The following is a 12,349-nucleotide window of genomic DNA, read 5'->3' as shown; positions in this document are numbered from 1 at the left end:
AGGAAGCTCCCTTAGCTTCCTTTGTTCTCTCTCTGGTGGAAAGCCCTGCTCTGCCCACCCTAATTCAAGACCTCGTGGGGTGTTATTACTTGGTATATGTTTACTAGAATTGTCTCTAATTGCAGAATAATACATGTTTAATACAGAAAGCTTAGGGGGAAACCATCACACATGCACATTACTTTAGATGTGCCCTCTTTTTCTTAAAACCTTAATAGATCTTGGAATTATTTGCCTCATTTTAGTTGTTTCCCTCAGAATTCAATCATTCAATTTTGCATTTATTATAGGATGCTTGATGTTACAAATACAGACGGCCCCTGACTTAGATAAACTCCTGGGGTTGTATCTCACTCATCTATACCTCCCTCAGGTTATCAGTTTGAAGTGAGCCACTGGCTGCAAGATGACACCACACGTGATGTCAGTAGTGAGATTGTGGGCTGTTGGAAAATTATGGGGAATTTTAGAGGCTAGTCCCACTAGTCTCCCTCAGACAGCAGGCCACTTCTGGTAACCTTTAGATAAGATGTTCTGTTCTTAGGACATTTGAGGAGTCTCCACCGGGCTCATTTTGTGCCTCTAGTTAATATTAGGCGGTAGAATGTTAGCGCTATACACACCTTTGAAAAAGTCTTTTTTAAAAAAGTGTTTGATGGTGGCTCTAAGTTTCTTTTATATTCCTCTAATATGTGAATGCTCACAATAGGTTGCATGGAATACTATAAAGGCAGTCTCTCTTGAAAGAAATGAAATCCTAGAGGTCCCTGTCTATTTCAATTTGTTTTCTCTAAGGGGTATATTCGTGATCTTTGCAAGGTAAGGCAAGTATTACCTTTGAGAGGGGCAGACTGGCTGCAAGGAGAATTCTGATATGTCTCATTTTTGTGACCAAAAATGTGGCTCTACTGCCTTGATTTGAATTATTTATAACTGATAGTGAATAAATTTCCCAGAACATCACAGAGTGTGATTTAAACTCAAAGACTGGGAAGGTTACACTCACCTTCTGGAAAATGTTTTAAAAACTACTTCTGTTTAGGAGGAAGACACAATGTGATATAATGTGGATGTGGAAACTCTGACGGAAGAATCTACCTTTGTCCCAGCGAGGTGCTTTTTCTTCCTGCTTTTCTCCTCTCTCATGCCAATTTGTAATAAAAGCTATTCTTTATGAATACATCTAGTCTACAGTGTGAGTATTGATGTGTATATAAAATGTATTGTGATATGCTTGAAGGATGCTGCCTGGAAGGCATTTTATTATGTTTATTGCTACATATTAATCCTTACTTACAGAAATATGACATATCTGATAGCAAACATACAATTTCATTATTGGGAAAGGAAAAATATATATCTCACATATTTTTAAAGAAGAATACAACAATGAAATAAAGTTAGTGGGAAGACAAGTTGATAGAAAATAACATATTTTCTACCTTATGTAGTGGAATTCAAATTTTTTCACTATTTAAGTTGTAGAGACCCTTATGGATTTTTTGGTAGGGGTTAGATAGAAATTTTGAAGGGTGTTTAGGAGTGATTCATAAGAACTACAATAGACATTCTGATTGAGCCAGGGACTGTGTTGAGGCAGTCTCTGTGTTTGAGCAGTTTATACTGCAAGAAAATATTCTGATGCCAGGATATGACGTTTCCCTCAAATCTTAGAGTCCCGGCTCTGTAAACATCTGGCTGACCACCTGTTGCATAAACTTTTTTTCATTTGCTTCTGTAAAAAAAAAAAAAAAAAGCCCTTTATACTAGCTATAAACTCTGGACAACTTCAACCCTATAATTTTGAGTCTGTTTTAAAATTTTAGAAGGCCAAGGCACTCATGATTCTAGCCATGTTCTTTGAGCCTTTGTAACAAAACAGCTAGCCAAATTATTAAATAAGTATCCTGTAGATATTTTCAGAGTATATTTCTGGAGCACAAATAATTTGGGACTAGGATATTATGTAAGGAGGTTTTTCTCAATTAGAGTGAGGCATGGGGCATTTGGGTGACAAGCCTTTATAGTAAAGTCTAGAGCATTGCATTGTGCATCTTTTCTGGAGGCATATTGAGAATTTGTTGAACCTTATGGACTCTGTCTGGCTCAAAAAAATTAGTATAAATATTTCAAATTTTGAATATAATTTACTTATTTTACTGAAAATGCATTCTTTTACAGAGAAATACATTTTCAATGTAATAAGTAAATTATGAACAATGAAATAAATACGCTTCTATACCCAAAGTAAGTTTTATCAAGTATTTTGGCCCATAACAATAGTATCCCTGTTCCAAGAACCATTCTAAAATATTAGAAAAATAGCCTTTATTTTGGAACAAATAGCCACCTTTTTAAAATATATATATATTTTTATTGATTTCAAAGAGGAAGAGAGAGGTCCAGAGAGATAGAAACATCAATGATGAGAGAGAGACTCATTGACCGGCTGCCTCCTGCACACTCCACACTGGGATTGAGCCCACAACCCCAGCATGTGCCTTGACCGGGAATTGAACCATGACCTCCTGGTTCATAGGTCGATGCTCAACCATTGAGCCATGCTGGCTGGGCAATAACCACCTTTTTTACCTTTATTTTAAAAATAGAACTATAGCTTCCATTTCCTTGTTTTTCCCAAGTCACAAATCAACTCAGCCCTTCCTTTCAGCTTCACCAACTCTTCTCCAGTTACCCATGGCTTCTCTCACTTGACAAGGAGATAAGCATCCTTTAGTAATCTACTTTACTAGCAGGACAAGGCTTTTGTATTGGAGCAAATCTAAGTATTGATACAATTCTAGGTGTTTTAAATTGAATCTTTACTCATAAGCAAAATACTACATTGCAGAACATGTCTACCTCAGAATGCACTTCACTCTTCCTAACTTTGTGTTTTCAGCTGCAAGTGTTTGCAACATGGGTCCCCTTGTATTCAGCAATGAGTAAAAAGCCAATGAAAAGCATGGGTCATTGCACTTACTTGCCTTGACTAATTTCCAATAGAGCAGAGGTTCTCAATCTGTGGGTCGTGACCCCTTTGGTGGTCGAACGACCCTTTCACAGGGGTTGCCTAAGACCATCCTGCATATCAGATATTTACATCGATTCATAACAGTAGCAACATTACAGTTATGAAGTAGCAACGAAAATAATTTTATGGTTGGGTCACAACATGAGGAACTGTATTTAAAGGGCCAGAAGGTTGAGAACCACTGTAATAAAGGCTAATTTTGATATAAGAGGTGGATTTACCGTGAAGCTAATGAAGTTAAACCTTCAGAGTCTTGCTCATGCAAGGTCCTTTCCAAAGTCCTGTACCTATGAAACTCTTTAATCTTCCGACTCCTTAAACCTACATCTTTCTTTGCCTGATATATTTTTAAAGAGAATATTTATAATCATAATGGTCGGAATACTTTTATTTCTATCAGCAGAAAGAGTTTTAGATGTGATGGCATAATGATAATGACCTAAATAGTTGTATGTATACTATGCCACACTCCCCTAATAATTTGACATAAAAAAAAAGAAGTTTCAAAGTACCAGGAAAGAAACGAATGTGTTTGTGTCTGAATGTTAATCTCTGTAGCATTGCACTTACATCAATATTTCATTTGGTTAAACACTTTAGATTTGCTGTAGATGACTTTACCTCATTAAATATTCATGTGGATTTTTTTCATAGAGTCAGTTCGAGACAGCTGTAATCTGTAATATTTAAGAACTCAGGCTCAATGGTCATATTAATCCAGGTTTACATGAGCTGGTTCTGCCACCTACTAGCTGGGTGATCTCACATTTCCCATCCCTAAAGTGAGCATAATTCTAGTATCTCTCAGGGTTGTGTCACTTAAATGAAACATGTATCACGTCTAGCAAAGAGGAAACAGTTAAATGTTAGCTATTATTATTTACTGGTACTAAACTTTTTAACTCTTTAACTGTAAAAAAATATCTTCACTAGATACTTGCTAAGTAGCCTAAATTAGCCTGCAGCGATAGCAGTTATAAATTATTCCAGCATGGCTAGCATTCTCTCCCTGGAGGAGTAGTTAAAAAAAAATAACTTTGAGAATAATGCAGAATTTTTTAGAGCTGCCAGGAGAGAGGGAAAAGGTGTTTACCTTGTTGCCCCAGAGGCAGAATTAGGAACAATGATGCAATTTCCAAGAAAGTAGGTTTAGATTCTGTATATGGAATACATTTCAGTCTACAGTTCCTCAGTACAGAATTGGCTTGCTTGCAAGTTTACCAGAATTATTCATAAAAAGCCTTAACAATACATCAGGAAGGGGATACTAGCACACTCCCTCTTCATTGGCCAATGCTACTGTATAAATCTAGGTTTTTATCATCCATGTAAAACTTTAACTCCACAGTTGATGATTAATTTATTCAAGTTCTTGCTATAATATATTATTGTAAATTGAGTTTAACTTTGCCAGTTGAAAGGTCAGCTTTCACGTGGCCTCGTGTCCCTCCCTATACAGGCTTTTAGTCACCTTAGAGAGTTTGTTTGAATACACATTCTCCTTAATCAATTCCAGTTAAAGTGACAGCAAATGATTAAGCAAAATTTTGATAAATGTGTTGATTACATTGTAATTATGGTACCCTTTAAATATAATTCCATAATATTTAGGTTCCTAAATCAAAATACAAAAACCAGTAATAACTTTTTGATATTGCTAGAGTTTTTTCCAGTATATTTTAATATGACTGTGAGGTTGTCTGAGGCTGCAGTACTATCTCCACCCTATTTTTAATAGCCTATTTGGGTATGTAAATTATGGCTTCCTTCTTCCTGCTTATGTCATCTAGTACACCCCATTTAAAAGGAATGAATGAAATGAATGTTTAAGCTTCTTGCTGTTACCGAATTACTTTGTACTATGTTACATAACAGAAAAGTGTTTGGCATTAATGGCCTGGAATATTAATGTTTTCAAGGACATTAGGTTCCTGGTGTTTGTTTATAGTGGCTGTGGGAGGGAGTACTTTTTGAAAGAAATAAAATGTGTCTCTATGAGAAAGGGTAGTGTGGTATAAGGGATGAACTCTAGCTAAATCTTGGTAGCGTTTGAGATGTGAAAAGGAAGAGCTTTTCAAGAAAGCATATTGATAGTAAGGTTTGCTTCCATGACAGTCATAAGAAAATTTGGAAAACCATTTTTAATCTACTTGAGCCTATATGTGAGGCCGTGTACACCAGGGCACAATCCTACTAACTATTTTTAGTAGATAATATCCTCAAACAATAACAACAGGTCTTACTTAGTGGGAAAGAAGGACGAGTGCAGAGAATTTCCATGTACTTGAAAAGTAAATTAGTAGGATTCAAATTCTATGAACTAAGCTCTGTAAGTCAATTTATACCACATCTTATTTTTGGCCTCAAAAATTAAAAAGCATGGTTATTGTGAACCCCCAAAATTACTTTGAACCTGTAAAAGAGTTACATTTCAATCTGTATATTGTGATGTATTTGTTATTTAAAAAGTGGAGAGAGTATCAATAGGCAAAGATGTAACTTCATCATTTTGGTTAAAACTGGACAGAATCTCCCTTTATGAAGAATTGTCTCATTAGAGTTGGTAGTGATCATGAGGATATAGTAAAGGAAGAAGGAAAAATAGAAGAACAATACAGGATGAAGACAAAAAGATCCAGGGAAGTAAGGGAAAAATTGGAGTGAGATGGAGGGACAAAGAGAAGAAAAGAGTTTCCAAGTGGTAGAGTGTATGGCCTACCACTGAAAATTATGTAAGATAGAGAATTTCTGTAGTTTTGCATTTCAGATCATTAATCATTTTCCACATAAGGACAATCCAAAGACAGAACTCATACACTCCAATTAGCTTACCTTTTGCCCCTCTTGCTGTATTTTTCATTTTGCTTGAAATGGTGAACCTATCATCATCAGAGGCTCATACACTGGTATATGCATGGAAACAACTTGTCTAACATTACCAATCTTCATTTTAAAATTTAGTATACTTTCTAAGGACACATTAAGTCCATTTAATTCTTCATCCAGCCAGCACTCACTGAAGACCTGCTGTGTCGAAGGGTTAAGTTAGATGTGGAAAGGAAGAGAGAAGAATGACAGAGCCCCAGAGGGAATGGTGTTTGACAGATGTGATGGAAAGACTTGTGGGCTAATAGCGAGACCTTTCAGGGGTCTACTCAAGTTTGGACTGGTTCTGTCAGCGATGAGGAGCCAATAAACCTTTTTTAAGCAAGGAGAGACATCACCAAGGCTGTGCTTGGGCGTGATAATGTACAAAATAATTTAGAGGAGAAGGCAGGGAAATGAGCTATAAAAGAGCTGTTGTAAGATCATAGCTAAGACTTAATAGGGTGTGCAGGGGCTTGGGCAGTTGGGATAGAAAGGAGATGGCAAGTAGAGCCTAAGGAGATGAAAATGCAAAGATTCAATTACTAGTTGTGGAGGGGCAGGAAGGAAGCTATGATAAGCTTTTTTTTTTTTAAAGGAAGACTTTTGCAAATGATAGTTCCCTACAGATATGAAAGAAGGGATTAAAAAATAAATGTAAATACTTTACGTGTGTATAAGTATCTATAAAGTAATTATTTCTCATGATAATTTTAAAGTTTATTTTTTATTGTTGGCATTATTACAGATGTCCCCTATTTTCTCCCCACTTCCTCCTTCTACCCAGCCCCCGCCCCACCCCAGGCCTTCACCACACTGTCTGTGTCTCATGATAATTTAAATAATGAAAAAAGTATAAATAATATGCTTATGGAATGATGACTTTGAAAAGTTGTTCATGAGGAATTTTTGATAAATCATAAAGGTCAATAATAACCCACTTCAACTTAGAATGGTAGGTATATAGACGAGAGTAGACTATTTTTAGGGGAGAAAGAACAGAAACATGTCTTTGAATTTCATAAATTGTGAGCCTGTTTCCCCATCTATAAGACAAAGAACAGTGTGCTGGTTAAAAAAAAGTGGAATTCAGCCCAGAACTTTGTTCAAACCCAGCTCCTGGCACAGAACAATTGTGTTATGGTAGACAAGTTACTTAACCTGTATTTAAGCTTCACTTTTGTCATACTTTGCAAAATACAGGTGATATCTATGATGTAGGGTATGTGTTTGACAGAGAGATAAAGATAGAGAGATACAGAGTTACACTGAATACTGGCATAGGGAGCCTCATATGTAGGTGCTAAACAAACGCTCAGTTTTATTTTTATCCTCAGGAATAGCATTCATTTAAGTGATGGTAGATAGGTCTCTCTCTCTCTCTCTCTCTCTCTCTCTCTCTCTCTCTCTCTGAAAGGTGTTTTGAAACTTGGCATTGACCTTTGTGTGAAAGAAGACAACATTGCAGGGCACACAATCATTTTTGTGACATTTTAACCTGACACAAGAGGTGAAGCCGTTCTTGGGACCTGTCATTGCCCAGTTTTGCAGCAGGCTCCTTGGTTTCTGCTACGCTGCCCGGGAAGGGGTTAAGAAATGCCCTTACTCATGTTACATGAAGTAGCAGAAATTATCAGATGGAAACAGGAATTGGGAAGGGGAAAAGTCTCTGCGGCAGCTCATTGTTTCCTCGCCAAGGCGGCTTCTGCTTACAGTGATGAGAGGAGTCTACAGCCTGGCAGTTCAATCAGATTTGAATTTCTCCTGGGTGGTGGCAACAAGTAATCCTCCACCCCTATATCTCTTAAGTAAAGCATTCACACTGGAATGGCCCCGGGCTGAAACAATACTGAGTCACAGCCCTTCCCATTGGACGGCCGGGCAGCCCTTCAGGGGAGAGGCCCCGCCCCTCCCGTGTGAATCGCTGGCTTCGGGAGGAGGAGCTGGCCGATGCTAATGAACGGAGTTGCCAGGCGAGCCAGGAACTTCACTCCCCTTCTCCGTGTCAGGATCGCAGAAATTATGCCCCTTCTCTCACCATGAACTGGCTCTCCAGTTCCCAGGGAGTCGTGCTCACTGCCTACCACCCCAGCAGCAAGGATCGGGCCGTGGGGGAGAGCCATGGCCAGGGAGGGGAGGAAGCCACCTCCAGGTAAGCCCTGGCATTTGAAAGCCAGAGAACAAAACAAAAAACCGCTCACCTGCTCCAGGAAAGAAGTGACAGGGTAGTTGGCGGGGGGACGAAGGGAGGACTCCGCCTGCGGAACCTGGCCGCCTGCAGCTGCAGAAGTGCTTGGCGGGGTCTTCATGGACTCTGCCTCTATCTCTGCCTCTAGTCCAAGTCGGAAACCCCTCACATAACTGCTGGGAAAGCCGGGGAGTGAGGGCTGAGGCTTCGGCTGTCAGACTTGTTGCTTAGCAGGTGCATTTGCAAATGCTGAAAGATCAAATGACTATATTTGAAACACTTCCTATGAGGTGGAATTCTTGAATGGGCTCAAGCCTCAGCGCTGGAACTGTTAGTTGGGAAAGTGTGCCAACAGCAGGGGGGGTGTTCACGGTACAAGCTGTTGTTGTTAGAGTCTTTTTTTTTTTTTCCTTTTCTTCCCTCTCTTCTTTGCTGAAAGCAAACTTCTTAGGCAAAAAGCCCAAGACACTCGCCTGGGGCGGTGTGTCTCATATTCTTCTGTGTATGTGGAGTTGGGTGTGTGCGTGTGTGGAGGCGGGGGCTTTCAAAAAAGAGTTTTTGTGGGAAGATAGTACAGTGAGGCCAGTGGTTAATGTTAAATCACTTTATAGGTGGAAAGGGCAAATGTTCCACAGACCACTGAGGTGCGGAGTCCCTTTCTCTCTATCTGTGTACTTTGTTCTGTTTTCAAGGACTTTTTTTTTTCTCCTTCTTTCCCTTAATGACCTTCTCACTATCCGAATATTTTCACCTCAGCCTTAGATAGAAATTGTAAATATTAGCCTGGACGCTTGCAACAAGCAAATGCTAACCTGATTGTGTAAAACACTAAAGTAGTTGTCAGTAAGCATGTTTCCTCCATGACGTTCAATGTGATAATAAAACCCCCTTTGTTCTTATGTGGCTGACTTATGCTTGTGCCTTAAGCTGAAATAATGCCTTCTTTCATTTGTTTTAAAATCCCCAAATGGGGGCGAGAGGGGGGGAGGGTGTTCAAATCAAAGGAATGGCTGGCTGCTATGTTCTGCCTGAGGTACCCAGGCTGACCAGAACTTTTCTTCTGTAGCAACCACAGTATGTGTCCCATTGAGAATGAATTCATTTCCAAAGATATGAGGGACCTGCCTCCTGGGCCTTAGGCATATTTCCAGTTGCTTTAAGTATTTTCTGTGATATCATAAAGTGTTTTCATCTCTCTTTTGTGGATCAGTGATGTGACCGCTCAGCAGTAAGCAGTCTGTGACACCAGCCCCATACCTTTCATAGCTTGGAGTCCACATGACAGTCAAACTTGCCAGAATGTGCAAGCCTGGCATATTTTCCTGGGACATTCTCCTCTGGGTGGCCCGAGATGCTGAGCTGCCTCTTGGATCTTCACTGCGAGAGTGGAAGGAACCTTAGGGAAGTGAGGCCAGACTTCTTATCTTCACCTTGAGGACGCCAACCCCCAGGAATGGATTTGGTTGTCCAATGGTCTGTGGGTCTAGGCCTTTGCCTGGGGCTGCATATCCAGTTCTGGAGGCTTTATCCTGTGTTGGTAGTTCTGCAGCCTGTTGTGGGTTGAGAGAACATAAGAGAGGAACAGACCGTTCTCAGCCTATGCTGAAGCAGAATCTGGAGGCACTGAGGTGGCAGGCTGGGCACTGCTCACGCAGTGAGTGCTCCTGCTGGCTGCCATATTGCTTGTGCATACTGACCCCGGATTCTCACCACCGAATTCGAGTCCTAGGGACAGTTATGTCGGCGGGAGAAGATGGGAGCTCTGGTTTGACGGCTGGGAGGAAAGGCAGGGAGGAGAGAAGAGAGCCAGTCCCTAGTAGCTTTTCCCCTTAAGCATGGAATAGTTTATCAGATAAGCTGAGTGTTACTTTGGGAGGTACCCTGTTTAGCCTGGAAGGGTTGAGATAGTGCAAGTGGGTGGGAGAGGGTGGATGGAGGGAGGAGTGATTTGAGGGTGGATGGGCTCAGAATTTGACTTGCTGAAGATGGTGGGGGAAGGAATGCGTGGGACTTTGGTTCTGGCTAGGTTGGTCAGCCAGTGAGAAGCGGCTCAGAGATTCAGAGTTGACGGTTGATGCCTATTTTAAAAAGCTCTTCAAAAGGCAAAACCAAACCCAAACAAATAAAACTCTTAAAAAGAGGAAAACGTTAGATTCTGTCCTCCGACCCCGCCCTCCCCACCCCTACCCTCACCCCCACTACCACCTATTGAAAAGTTGCTGGAGGGAGTGCAGAAATCCAACTTGGCTAATTGCAAGATTTTGTTTCCAAAATAATATGAGCTTTGATGAGTTACTTAATCAAACTTTTAGTTTAGTAAGATGAACTCATGTATATGCCATTTGAAAGGTGTAAAGGACTCTGTGTATGATTAAGGATATTTATAGAAAGTGATTGATTTTTAACCTTACCTTACCAAGTCCTATTTTATTTGATCTTTGGAAAAGCTGCGATAGTAGGGAATTAACCTTTTTGTAAGTTACCTGTGCATCTAAAATTCCCTCTATTGCATTATCCCTCTCAATCAGGAAACATTCATTAGACGCCAGGAAAAGAATTTCTCCTACTCTTAGGGCCTCTCAAATATTTACTGAATCCTGTTTTCAATTTTGGGGGGTCATATTTTCTCCTTAAAACATTAGGATTTAAATAAATATGCTAATATTAGTTGTTCTGACTTGTACACAGTCAAATGTTTACAAAGGAAACCACTTTATGAGTAGCTATATTTATAAGACTTTATCTACCTGTTGATTTTCAAGCATATTACTTTTTATTTATTATTATTTTAAAAAATATTTGGGGATGGAGGTTGTAGAAACCACTTTATTTTTATTTATTTATTTGTTAATCATCACCTGAGGCTATTTTCTGCATTGATTTTTAGAGAGAGTGGAAGGGACGGGGAGAGACAGAGAGAGGAGAGAGATCATCGATGTGTCTCTCACATTGGCTGTTCTCCCCTCTCACCCCCTGTCCTCCCATGAGGAAGACTGAGCTTGCAGCTGAGGCACTTGCCCTTGACTGGAATTGAACCTGAGACCCTTCAGTCCAAGGGCCTGATGTTTCAACCACTGAGCAAACCCAGCCAGGGCTCAAGCAGATTTCTTAATGTTTACCTTTGCAAAGCAGTTTTTCCAAGAATAGTGCATTTTGTCTATTCTTACTGCTTTCCCTTGACTTTCCTGTCTTTTTAAGAAAAACTGTTTTGTTTGCTTAGTATCCGTTTTAGCTGATATTTTTGACAAACATTGACCTCAAAGATATTTTCCTTCTTATTGGACTTAACTCTAGTTGGTATCTGAGGTTTTTAAAGAATGTCTTTTATGAATAAGTGTATAGCATTCGTGATGCAGGGTCTTGTTTTGTTGACCACAAGTGCCACGGGTGCTGAATAAGCAGAACCAGGAGGCACTATGTCATGGTGATGTACATCCTGAAACTCTGGGCTCTGGGGCCAACGTGCCTGGGTTCACATCTCTGCTCCGCCCCTCGTTAGCAGTGTGGTCTTGGAGAAGTGTTAACTCTCTGCTTGTAAGTTGAACTTCATAACAGCTCTCCCTTCTTGGGGAGGATTAAGTGGAATGATCCATACAAAGCCCACAAAACAGTGCTTGGTTCATAGCTAGCTGCTTCTGTCCTTAACACCAGGTAAAGGAAAGGAAGGAAATGATTGAGCCTTGCACCATATAACAGAAATATTATGTTATATTTTCATAAATATTTTGTCATGTGTTAAAAAAATATGGCTGTAATCCACGTGCTTAACTAAAAATGGCATAACTGAAAATTAACCATCCTTAAAGTTCAGTCCTTGGAGTTTGAAAGACCTTGGAAGTGTCCTTTTGAACCAGAGCCACATTTACAAGTTGAACGAATGTTAGCAGGCCTGCCTTGGGGCATGGGTGGGCCACACTGAGGCCTGCAACCTTGACTTATAGGGCAAGATGGAATGTGGGTGGGTCCTCTTTTGGCAGCCTCCATGGTTCCCTCCTTTAAGAACTACCATTGCCTATGGGCCAAATGGAAGTCGACTGCCATCTTCATATACTTAGCTTTAGTTCTGGACTTTGTAAGGCTTACCTATTTCTGGGTTCTAACAACTTACTGAGTAAGCATAACCATTCGGTCACTCGGTCATTCCACATGTAATTACTGAGCTTTTACTGTGTGTCAGACAGTTGTCTAGGAGCTGGGAATGCAATGAAAACAAACACCTGGGTTGGGAGAGGAGGGTACGCAGTGGAAAATGAAGACCTGAG

General features: G+C 40.1%; 1 protein-coding gene across 3 annotated transcripts in view; it reads left to right on the top strand.

Moving 5' to 3' along the window:
- The window catches only part of ARHGAP18 (Rho GTPase activating protein 18), a 161,692-nt gene that overhangs the window by 31,207 nt on the left and 118,136 nt on the right, over positions 1–12,349 (top strand). For 2 of the 3 annotated variants that reach the window (XM_015557828.1, XM_006778459.2), the window contains exon 1: positions 7,826–8,051. The exons of the other annotated variant lie outside the window; for it this stretch is intronic. In XM_015557828.1, coding sequence (XP_015413314.1) covers positions 7,939–8,051 — 113 coding nt within the window. In that variant the 5' untranslated portion in view covers positions 7,826–7,938. Of the gene's footprint in view, positions 1–7,825; positions 8,052–12,349 lie in introns of those variants that run through there. 3 annotated transcript variants of the gene reach the window in all.

The sequence above is a fragment of the Myotis davidii genome, unplaced genomic scaffold, assembly GCF_000327345.1.
Source record: "Myotis davidii unplaced genomic scaffold, ASM32734v1 scaffold147, whole genome shotgun sequence".
Classification (NCBI taxonomy): Eukaryota; Metazoa; Chordata; class Mammalia; order Chiroptera; family Vespertilionidae; genus Myotis; species Myotis davidii.
This window is presented reverse-complemented; position numbering and strand designations above follow the sequence as displayed.